At 59.3% G+C, this 12,141-nt stretch overlaps 1 protein-coding gene across 1 annotated transcript; it reads right to left on the bottom strand.

Moving 5' to 3' along the window:
• Positions 1-5,664: 5,664 nt before the first annotated feature.
• On the bottom strand, positions 5,665-10,210 carry LOC127559350 (collagen alpha-1(I) chain-like). Its single transcript, XM_051993067.1, has 4 exons — positions 8,472-10,210; positions 6,912-7,857; positions 6,003-6,311; positions 5,665-5,751 (listed from the first exon to the last, which is right to left on the bottom strand). Exons 1-4 carry the CDS (start codon positions 10,208-10,210, stop codon positions 5,665-5,667), a joined length of 3,081 nt encoding a protein of 1,026 aa, XP_051849027.1.
• Positions 10,211-12,141: the final 1,931 nt, after the last annotated feature.

Raw genomic sequence — 12,141 nt, 5'->3', positions numbered from 1 at the left:
CAGCATCAGTTCCTGTCAGTCTCTCCAGGCCTTTCTGAAATTCTCCTGCTGGTCATTTCTTACAGAACAATAATATTCTGTAACATTCATATACCACAATTTACCCAGCCATTCTCCCACTAATGGGCATCCACTCAGGTTCCAGTTTCTGGCCACTACAAACAGGGCTGCCACTAACATTTTGGCACATACAGGTCCCTTTCCCTTCTTTAGTATCTCTTTGGGATATAAGCCCAATAGAAACACTGCTGGATCAAAGGGGATGCACAGTTTGATAACTTTTTGAGCATAGTTCCAAATTGCTCTCCAGAATGGCTGGATGTGTTCACAATTCCACCAACAATGTATCAGTGTCCCTGTTTTCCCACATCCCCTCCATCATTCCTCATTATCTTTCCCTGTCACTCTAGCCAATCTGACAGGTGTGTAGTGGTATCTCAGAGTTGTTTTAATTTGCATTTCTCTGATTAATAATGATTTGGAGCATATTTTCATATGGCTATAGATAGTTTCAATTTCTTCATCTGAGAATTGTCTGTTCATATTCTTTGACCATTTATCAATTGGAGAATGGCTTGATTTCTTATAAATTAGTGTCAGTTCTCTGTGTATCGTGTTCTGTCTTAAACCCTGCATCTAAGTGTCAAGCCCAGGGCTTTGCGGAGTCCGTTGCGCTGAGCCAGCCCAGTCTCCATCTTCCGCTCAGATCTGATCGACGCAGGACATTCCCATTGGACAGAAGACCATTAACTGGCCGGCCACCTGCTTGCGGCTGAATCAGGAAAGCGGGATCCACATGTGGGCCGACTATGAGCGGGTCAATGGCCTCCCAAAGACATGGTCAGGGGAAAGTTCTGTTTAGGTGCTAGGAGGATCTGGGTGGCTGTGGCCCCAAACCTACTCGGGGCCAGTACAGGCCGGATTAGGGGCTGGTCCCAGGGAGGAAGCAGCACAAAGGAGCCAGGCAATGTCCACGTGCCTACGGCCCATTTGCAAAGGAGCATGGGTGAGTTAAAGGCTCGCTGCCCAAGGTCTCTGCAAGAAATTCAGTTTGATTCAGCCTAGCAAGGGCCTACCTGGTGCTGGAGCTGTGAGAGGAGCTGAGGATCCAGAGTAGAGACACTGCCCTCCAGGAGCTTACATCCTGCTCTATGGGAAAGAACACTACAAGGCGGACACAAAACACCCTGACGCCTCCACTCCTGGTGCTCTCTTCCTGCTCGGCAGGTGTCTCGCGGGGACCTCGCTGAGTTCCCGTCTACTCCCCCATTCCTGTGAAAGATCCTTGAGGCCGGTTTTGCGGGGCTTCCTTTCTCTGTATCCCCACCTAGCTCCCAGCAGGCAGTGCTTAATTAATGCTTGTTGGCTGATTGATTGAAAATGAATGAGGTGATTGAGGGGGATGCTGACAATGATTGTCAGGGTGGAATGGGGAAGGGCAGGATTTTTTTCCAGTTTCATGAGCATTTATTAAACAGCCGGCCTGTGCAAAGCCCTTTACCCGGAGCTGGAAAACCACCAGATGGAACAGAACCTGGTGCCCGAACTCAGGGAGCTCGCAGCCCAGGATGACTGCTGGGAACCAATTCCAGCTTGAAGGACAAGGCGGCTGGAACGAGGGGATGGCCCTCACGGGTCCCAGAGCCAAGGAACTCCCTTTGCCTTTTCTCAGCTGGCAGAGGGGAGGGAGACTCGGCGTGAAGCAGGTGGGCCGGCGGGCCTTGTCTCCTGGGGCTGGGGGTGGGAGCTGCCGATAACCACCCTCACTCAGGGCCTCTGTCGGCAGATTTATCCCGGCCGGTTATCTCTGACAGCCCATGTATAATGGGGGCTTCTGTAGGAAATAAGTTAGGAGAGAAAGCAGCCTGGTGTGAGGGAAGGAATAGTCATCGTGGAATCCGAGGGCTGAGCTCCAGGCCCGGGAAAGGTCTCGGGGAGACCCAGCTCTGGGGAGGGGACGGAGGCAGCAAAACGAGGGTCTGCACTGTCCCCAACAGTATCCAACACAGAAGCTTTGCCCCTTTCTCTTATGCTCCAGGGAAGGGTAATTTGTGAAAGGAGGTTCCTGGGCACCTGAGGTCACCTGTCCAGTGTTCCCTAATAACTGACCCGAACCTTCCCAAGACTTCCTCCCTCCCCTCTCGTTTGTTCCTCCCTCTGGAGGCAGTAATGGCCTCTCACAGTAGGAGCTCATGGGGGGGGGGGCATATGTTTGCACACACAGACGGAAGCTGGGGGGGAGCCCTGACCTCTTGCTCAGGGGAGGGGATCGTGGAGCCCGGGGCAGTGGAAGCTCAGACCCAGCCTTGAGCCAGAGTTTTGTGGATGGCGTGGGCTTAGGGTTAAGGTTAGGGTTAGAGTTGGGTTAGGGTCGGGAGGCGCATTTAGGGTTCGAGTACGCGTCCAATGGGGGGGCTGGGCTTGTTCTGCAACCTCCCAGCGAGCTCCCCTTGCAGGAGCCCGAGCTCTACAGCACAGCCCTGTGGGTCCCTGCGGGAAGGGGCTGGAAGGCTTCAGGACACGGGGCTGCCCCACTGGCATTGCTTCATGGCTCCCTTCAGCCCTCGGGCTCTCAGCATTTGCTGAGAAAGGAAACCAAAGCCGTCTCACCCCCAGCCCCTCCAGCGGACACTGGACTTCTGTCCAGGCCACGGGGATCCCATCACCTCCCCACGGGCTTTCCCGGAGACATGCTTGGGACACTTGCTGGATTAACTCTGGCGGGGAGAGAGGGATTTGCCAGTAAGTGTCTGAGGCTGGATTTGAACTTCCTCACTCCAGGGCAGCTGCCCGAGGACCCAGGGTGTGCTCACTAAATGCTGCTTGAGTGAATAAGTGATGGGAATCCTGATGTTCCCGGGGCTTCCTACATTTTACAAATTACTTTCCTCGGCACTCTTGTGTGGTGATAGCACCTGTTCCCATTTTCCAGATGAGAAGGCTGAGTTTCAGCCACAGTCACGAGGCTAAATGAGTTGCTTGGCTAACACTCAGACCTTCCTACGCCAGGGCACCCAGGTATATTCTCTGGCCCCTTCGTGGCATCCCCTTGTGAGGAGATCAACTCTCGGAAGCCTCCGGGGCCTCCTCCTCCAACTCCCTCGCCCCCCATCTGTAATCCGGCTCTTCACCCAGATCTCCCAAGTCAATTAAACCAGACCAACTTGGGGATGCTGACGGCCGGCGCTCAGGCCAGGGCCTCCTAATCGCCTCTGTCAGAACTGACAAGCTACCCTGGGCTCACTCACGGCGGCCCGGAAAAACTGAATGAAAATGGAAAGCCGGGCCCTGGCCGAACCCACAGCCCGGGATCTCCAGCCTCAGTTTCCTCATCTGTAAAGGGGGGAAGGCAGCCCTTCCGTCCGAGGGAGCCTCAGCGGGAGGTATAAATGTCAGCCGGCATTAAGGCTCACTCGGCAGTAGTTGGGGCCGAGACGATTCAGAAAGGGAGCAGGGAGAGGCCTCCGGGCGGGTGCCCCAGAGACAGCTGCCAGGGCATTGCCCGCTGCTGCTTCCCCTGTGCCCTCCAGAGTGAGGAGAGGAAGCTCGCGCCAGCCTGGGGCCCACTGGCGGCATGGTCTGCTGGCTGGGCGCAGGCAGGGCCCTCCTGTGGGGCTGTGAGGAGGGGGAAGAGCAGAGGAGGAGACCCCCACCTGGTCTGCTGCAGGGAGCCCCCGAGCCACAAAGGGAATGGGAGGGAGAAGGGCACGGCACGAACCTGAATTCGAATCCTGCCTCCTCGTACTCCCTTCTCGATGGGGCGCAGTTCTTCCTCTGTAAATAAGATGCCTGGCTCTGTCCCCTCCGAAATGGTGACTTGGGGCAGTGGAGCACCCGCCGTCCTCTCCTGGAAGCCTGGGGTCCTCCCGTTTGTGGCTCCCTGTCCCCAGGCCCCGCCCTGAGGAGCTCCTGGATAAATGTGGATGGGGGCAGTCTCCGCTCAGCACCCACCGTACCCGTCTTTACGGTTAAGATAAAACTTCCCAGCCAGGGCTTCCATGTTTCAGAGCTCAATTTCATGGTAAGGCCTAAAAGCCCCCGCCGGCGGTCCCACAGCTCTGCGCTCCAAAGCAGCGACAGCTCACACCGGGAGCGGCCCTTCCCCTAATCAGAGAAATGAGGGGCGAGCTGGGGCCAGAACTGGGAGGTTGGCACCCGCCCTTCGTTCCGCAGGAGACCAGCTTCCCCGCCCATTAGGTGCCAACTCATTAACACACTGGATTTTCACTGGGAGAAAGTGAGGGCAGATGCAGCGTCTTCTCAGAAAAGGATATTTTAAGATACATTTGTCCTGTTAGTTAAGCCAAGGTCTTGCTTTGTGAACGTGAGAGAGCCCTGGCTCTGAGGCCGGCCCGGGGCCTCGTCAAGGTGAAAGGCTCCCCCCCACACCCGGTTCTCCAGGGGATCCTCAAAGTCCTGACGGGCAGGCTGGGCCGGGAGCAGCGGCCGGGCGGAAGGGACAGTCAACAGCCAGAGGCCGGAGCCCGGCTCCAGAGCTGGGCCGAGACACTGGTCACGGACCCCAGGGCTCCCGGGAGCCGGAAAGGACCAGAGAACGTGACGCCAGCCCGGCTGAAGGAGCCTCTAAAGTGTGAGGGGGGGGCCCAGGCGGAGACTTTGTGGCACACTCACATATTCACACTCACACACACTCACACACACACAGACACATATACTCATACACACTCTCTTGCACACACTCACACACAGACACAATGACACACACAGACACACTCGCACTCACACACACTCACATACAAACACACTCACACACACATACACACACACTCACACACACACACACACACACACTCACACAGACATACACACACACAGACACATATACTCATACACTCTCTTGCACACACTCACACACAGACACAATGACACACACAGATACACTCGCACTCACACACACTCACATACAAACACACTCATACACACTCACACAGACACAGACACACACACTCACACACACAGAGACACACAAGTTGCTGCCATGGACACCATGGGGACACTGATAGCATGGTCCGGCTCCGGGCCATCCCTGGCCTGGGTGAGCCATGGATGCTCTAGCCCAGTGAGCCCCACCTGAAAGGCCGAGTGGGAGACAGACAGAAGGGGGAAGGGGAGGTGCTGGGCAGCCGGAACCGGGACCTTGAGGGCCAGGGCCTGAGGAGGAAAGGCCCCGAGGAGTTTCTCCATCCCCCGGCTTTGCTTCTGCCTCCGTTTCTTTAGGCGTCGCACAGAGCTGGCCCAGGAGGAAATCCTTTAGAGTTCTCTGCCAAGGGGCCAAATATAATCGAGGCAGAGTTTCCAGCTGTTAACAAGCAGGTTAATCATTAGACCAGACAATAGCACCAGATTGTCAGGTTTCTCTCAGTAACCAAAGACCCCGAGGGGGATCCTGAAACACCTTCCATCAGGAGGGACCTTCTGCCTGGGCCCCTGACAAGGGAAACCCAGCCCTGATTAGTGGGCATTTAATGAGCGCAGCGATAGCCATTCCCAGTCCAAATGAGGGCCTTGCTGGGGGGAGGGGTCAGCTGAGAAGTGACCTGGGGTTGGGGGTGGTATTCTGAGGCCCGCGGGCTCCCCCTGCAGCCGCCTTTCTGCTGTGCGCATGGGCTGGGGGCCCATGAGTGTGCCAGCCAAGTGCCAGGGCTAGTGGGCCCTGGAGACGATGCCCTTATCTAACGAGCGGAGGGATGGGGACCCCTCGGTGGGGGGTACAGTGGCTAGAAGTTGGGTCTGAAAGATTGAAAAACTGGGGTTCAGATCCTAGCGACTTCTGTGACTCAGGGCTTCCCGCTTCCAGTCTCTGAACTTCGGTTTGCCCGTCTGAAAAATGGAGACAACAGTGTTCTACCTCATATTTTAATGTTGGGAAGCCTTCTGGATGTCCCAGAATGACCCACTTCCTCCTGATCTGGAGGTTAAAGGAGAGAAACTGCTGCCCCCCAAACAGGACCGGAGAAGCCAGGCCCCAGGGTCCAGCTCACCTTTGATCTTGCCCCCAACTGCAGGACCTGGAGGGGCCCTCGCGTCCATGCGGCTCCGGATGGCAGGGGCACCCGTGCCCTCCCAGCTCTGCCAGCCTCTCCCCGTCCAGACTTCACAAGTTCTGGCCAATCCACCTCCTCCCTGAAGGTCAAGCCCTTTACTTCCTTGTGCGTCTGCCCGCAGAGGCTCCGGGGGCTCAGTTCTCCTTCATGTATCTCACTGCGGAGTGCTGGGGCACTTCCTGAGTCCTTCCCACAGACCTTTGGTTGTTGTTTTTCCCCTTCTAGGCAAGGCTGATGATCTCTGAGCTACAGCGAACCAGGAGACTCAATAATCAACCCAAGAAGCTCAATGAGATTTAGTCATTGGGAAGGGTGGGACAGGGCAAGCTTGAGCCCCCCCCCCTGCAGGCCTGGGGGCCCTCCCTGAGGGCGAGGAGAGAGGGGCTCATGGCCTGCAGCTGCCAGGTAAGGAAGGCTCGTGGAGACGTCATCGAAACACAGGGATTTTTCCTCATTAAAACAAGCCTTGCACCTGCAGGGGCCTGTGCAGAGGCTCAATTAAGCCCCATCACCCATCTGCACACAGCAGCAGTGCCCTCCAACCTTCCAATTATCCCGAGAACCTGAATTACCCAGGGAGGGATAGCGGGGATGGCACGTGGGCTGAAGGGGGAGGGGCTGGGCCGGTTCAGTGCTTGGGTTTTTATCCTGTAATTTAGAAAATGAATTGACATCCCTGGGACAGGTTTGCAGCCTAGAAGCCCCAATCACAGAGCACTAAGGACGAACCTGTGGCTCCGTGTCCCATGGGCCCGTGTACCTGAGGACAGACCTGTGGCTCCATGTCCCATGGGCCCGTGTACCTGAGGTGGGACCTGTGGCTCCGTGTCCCATGGGCCCGTGTACCTGAGGTGGGACCTGTGGCTCCGTGTCCCATGGGCCCGTGTACCTGAGGACAGACCTGTGGCTCCGTGTCCCATGGGCCCGTGTACCTGAGGACGGACCTGTGGCTCCATGTCCCATGGGCCCATGTACCTGAGGTGGGACCTGTGGCTCCGTGTCCCATGGGCCCATGTACCTGAGGACAGACATGTGGCTCCGTGTCCCATGGGCCCGTGTACCTGAGGTGGGACCTGTGGCTCTGTGTCCCATGGGCCCGTGTACCTGAGGTGGGACCCGTGGCTCCGTGTCCCATGGGCCCGTGTACCTGAGGACAGACCTGTGGCTCCGTGTCCCATGGGCCCGTGTACCTGAGGACGGACCTGTGGCTCCATGTCCCATGGGCCCATGTACCTGAGGTGGGACCTGTGGCTCCGTGTCCCATGGGCCCGTGTACCTGAGGACAGACCTGTGGCTCCATGTCCCATGGGCCCGTGTACCTGAGGTGGGACCTGTGGCTCCGTGTCCCATGGGCCCGTGTACCTGAGGTGGGACCTGTGGCTCCGTGTCCCATGGGCCCGTGTACCTGAGGACAGACCTGTGGCTCCGTGTCCCATGGGCCCGTGTACCTGAGGACGGACCTGTGGCTCCATGTCCCATGGGCCCATGTACCTGAGGTGGGACCTGTGGCTCCGTGTCCCATGGGCCCATGTACCTGAGGACAGACATGTGGCTCCGTGTCCCATGGGCCCGTGTACCTGAGGTGGGACCTGTGGCTCTGTGTCCCATGGGCCCGTGTACCTGAGGTGGGACCCGTGGCTCCGTGTCCCATGGGCCCGTGTACCTGAGGACAGACCTGTGGCTCCGTGTCCCATGGGCCCGTGTACCTGAGGACGGACCTGTGGCTCCATGTCCCATGGGCCCATGTACCTGAGGTGGGACCTGTGGCTCCGTGTCCCATGGGCCCATGTACCTGAGGACAGACATGTGGCTCCGTGTCCCATGGGCCCGTGTACCTGAGGTGGGACCTGTGGCTCTGTGTCCCATGGGCCCGTGTACCTGAGGTGGGACCCGTGGCTCCGTGTCCCATGGGCCCGTGTACCTGAGGACAGACCTGTGGCTCCGTGTCCCATGGGCCCGTGTACCTGAGGACGCACCCGTGGCTCCGTGTCCCATGGGCCCGTGTACCTGAGGTGGGACCCGTGGCTCCGTGTCCCATGGGCCCGTGTACCTGAGGTGGGACCTGTGGCTCCGTGTCCCATGGGCCCGTGTACCTGAGGACAGACCTGTGGCTCAGTGTCCCATGGGCCCGTGTACCTGAGGTGGGACCCGTGGCTCCGTGTCCCATGGGCCCGTGTACCTGAGGTGGGACCTGTGGCTCCGTGTCCCATGGGCCCGTGTAACTGAGGACAGACCTGTGGCTCCGTGTCCCATGGGCCTGTGTACCTGAGGTGGGACCTGTGGCTCCGTGTCCCATGGGCCCGTGTACCTGAGGTGGGACCTGTGGCTCCGTGTCCCATGGGCCCGTGTACCTGAGGTGGGACCTGTGGCTCCGTGTCCCATGGGCCCATGTACCTGAGGACAGACCTGTGGCTCCGTGTCCCATGGGCCCGTGTACCTGAGGACAGACCTGTGGCTCCGTGTCCCATGGGCCCATGTACCTGAGGTGGGACCCGTGGCTCCGTGTCCCATGGGCCCGTGTACCTGAGGTGGGACCTGTGGCTCCGTGTCCCATGGGCCCGTGTACCTGAGGACAGACCCGTGGCTCCATGTCCCATGGGCCCGTGTACCTGAGGACAGACCTGTGGCTCCGTGTCCCATGGGCCCGTGTACCTGAGGACGCACCCGTGGCTCCGTGTCCCATGGGCCCGTGTACCTGAGGACGCACCCGTGGCTCCGTGTCCCATGGGCCCGTGTACCTGAGGTGGGACCTGTGGCTCCGTGTCCCATGGGCCCGTGTACCTGAGGACGGACCTGTGGCTCCGTGTCCCATGGGCCCGTGTACCTGAGGACGGACCTGTGGCTCCGTGTCCCATGGGCCCGTGTACCTGAGGTGGGACCTGTGGCTCCGTGTCCCATGGGCTCGTGTACCTGAGGACGGACCTGTGGCTCCGTGTCCCATGGGCCCGTGTACCTGAGGACAGACCTGTGGCTCCGTGTCCCATGGGCCCATGTACCTGAGGACGCACCTGTGGCTCCGTGTCCCGTGGGCCCATGTACCTGAGGACGCACCTGTGGCTCCGTGTCCCATGGGCCCGTGTACCTGAGGACAGACCTGTGGCTCCGTGTCCCGTGGGCCCATGTACCTGAGGACGCACCTGTGGCTCCGTGTCCCATGGGCCCGTGTACCTGAGGACGAACCTGTGGCTCCGTGTCCCATGGGCCCGTGTATCTGAGGTGGGACCTGTGGCTCCGTGTCCCATGGGCCCGTGTACCTGAGGTGGGACCCGTGGCTCCGTGTCCCATGGGCCCGTGTACCTGAGGTGGGACCTGTGGCTCCGTGTCCCATGGGCCCGTGTACCTGAGGACAGACCCGTGGCTCCATGTCCCATGGGCCCGTGTACCTGAGGACAGACCTGTGGCTCCGTGTCCCATGGGCCCGTGTACCTGAGGACGCACCCGTGGCTCCGTGTCCCATGGGCCCGTGTACCTGAGGACGCACCCGTGGCTCCGTGTCCCATGGGCCCGTGTACCTGAGGTGGGACCTGTGGCTCCGTGTCCCATGGGCCCGTGTACCTGAGGACGGACCTGTGGCTCCGTGTCCCATGGGCCCGTGTACCTGAGGACGGACCTGTGGCTCCGTGTCCCATGGGCCCGTGTACCTGAGGTGGGACCTGTGGCTCCGTGTCCCATGGGCTCGTGTACCTGAGGACGGACCTGTGGCTCCGTGTCCCATGGGCCCGTGTACCTGAGGACAGACCTGTGGCTCCGTGTCCCATGGGCCCATGTACCTGAGGACGCACCTGTGGCTCCGTGTCCCGTGGGCCCATGTACCTGAGGACGCACCTGTGGCTCCGTGTCCCATGGGCCCGTGTACCTGAGGACAGACCTGTGGCTCCGTGTCCCGTGGGCCCATGTACCTGAGGACGCACCTGTGGCTCCGTGTCCCATGGGCCCGTGTACCTGAGGACGAACCTGTGGCTCCGTGTCCCATGGGCCCGTGTATCTGAGGTGGGACCTGTGGCTCCGTGTCCCATGGGCCCGTGTACCTGAGGTGGGACCCGTGGCTCCGTGTCCCATGGGCCCGTGTACCTGAGGTGGGACCTGTGGCTCCGTGTCCCATGGGCCCGTGTACCTGAGGACGCACCCGTGGCTCCGTGTCCCATGGGCCCGTGTACCTGAGGTGGGACCTGTGGCTCCGTGTCCCATGGGCCCGTGTACCTGAGGACGGACCTGTGGCTCAGTGTCCTGAGCCAGGGAGACAGAGTCCTGGAGACATCATGCGCTTGTGTGATCTGAAGCAGGTGGGCCTGTGCCAGACTCAGAGCCTCAAATGTACCAGCCCAGGCCCAGGGAGGAGGTGCCCAAATTCAGCAAACACAGGCCTGTTTGTGCCGTCTCTGAGCACCCAGAATGTGCCGGGCACTGGGAACAGAGGAGACAAAGATCAGCTGCCCTCCAGGAGCGTGGCTCTGCTGGGGCCGGAGCCTTTGTGGAGAGGGGGACGCGAGGCCGACGAGGAGGGGAACCGGGGCGGGGGAGGCGCCAACACGGGCCAGGATGGGGGCCGCAGGGAGGAGAAGAACGCCAGGGAGAGCGTGGAGATCTTCGCCACGGCAGGAACATCTCAGGAGGGAGAAGGTGGCCCTGTATATAGACCAGGGCTCCACCTTCCAGCCCCACGGCCACCTGGGAGGCATGTGTCATTAGGATGCCTGTTTCACAGATGAGGAAACAGAGGGAAAAGAAGGGAAGGGACCCACCAGGCTCCCCCAGCGGGGAAATCTGTGCTTCCTAACTCCAGGCAGGAGCTCTGCACTGCCACTGACCATTCATCCAGGCCCTCAGGGAGCCCCTGGGCTCCTGGTCAGGGTGTGCTGACCTCTGGCAGCCGAGTAGAGGACTCAGAGGAAGTCTGGACCCCGAGGGAGGTGAGGGGAGGGGTCTCATTTAGGCAGAATTGCCCAAAATGGGCAGCGGTGTAACACTGGACAAGTCAACCTTCTGCCTCAGTTTCCCAATCTGTGAAATTAGAGAGTTGAACTTGGAGGCCTCTGAAGGCCTTTCCACGTCCGGAGATGGGATCCTATAATTAGACCTGGGTGGGGATGAGGAATGGAGGGCGACACTTCAGATGTGAACCTGTGAGACGGGATCGCAGCAGCTTCCGGAGAAAGTGGCCTCCCAAGGTGGGGAAGCCTTGGGTGGGGGGGATTGTGAGGAGAGGGAAAGAGGCAGTCTGTGGGGGCTTGTGAGGAGAGGCACCTGGGGAGCTTCTGAGGAGGGGGTAGCCTGGGAGGGCTTCCTGAGACGAAGCAGCCGGAGGAGGGCTGGGGAAGGAGCCTCAAATGGTGGCAGAGGCAGGATTGGTGCCAGGTGTCCTGACCCCGAGACTGCCCACTGCCTCTCAAACAAACAAAAACTAACACTTAACTAGGAGAGGGCAATGGGGACTTTGATCCTGGGAGAAGTCTTAGAAGGAACTGACATCCCTCCCCTCTGATAGCACAGACTCATCAGAGCTTAGCCCCATTCAGAATAATTTCCACCATCTGATTCCCCCCAACACCAAAGGAGTGACTTCATTTGTCTAGAATCACCAAATCCTAGGCCAGTGCCTTGCATATAACAGGTGCTTAATAAATGCAGATGACTTCCTTAATTGAAGCCCCAGGACCCCTAACAAAGCCGACTTTGTTCTGCTTGTCCCAGATGTGGTTCCTAACAGGGCAGGAGGAGACAACGTTGGCAGAGCGGGTTCCAGGGACATGGGGCAAAAGAGTATCCCCCTTCTGTCCAGAGCACAGAAGATCCCTCTAATTTCCAACCCACTTTCTCATCCAAGGACGAGCTTCAGACAGGAAAAGCCAGCACAGCATCAGCTAAGGGAGGGCCAAAGCCCAAGGACAGGGAGGAACCCGGAAGCACATGCCCACCTGGCCCCGAGCCCAGAGCCAAAGGATTCACCTCCCCTAATTCCAAAGAAGCCACGGGTGCGTTTCCTGCAGTGGTAAATAGTGATGGGCCCCGAATGGTGGTCACCCTAGATAATGCCCCCTTGTTGTTCTGCCCCGGGAACTGCTCCACGTCGCCCCTT

The sequence above is a fragment of the Antechinus flavipes genome, chromosome 4, assembly GCF_016432865.1.
Source record: "Antechinus flavipes isolate AdamAnt ecotype Samford, QLD, Australia chromosome 4, AdamAnt_v2, whole genome shotgun sequence".
In the NCBI taxonomy this organism is placed as follows: domain Eukaryota; kingdom Metazoa; phylum Chordata; class Mammalia; order Dasyuromorphia; family Dasyuridae; genus Antechinus; species Antechinus flavipes.
Note: the sequence above shows the minus strand (reverse complement) of the source record. Positions and strands in the feature narration are given on the sequence as shown.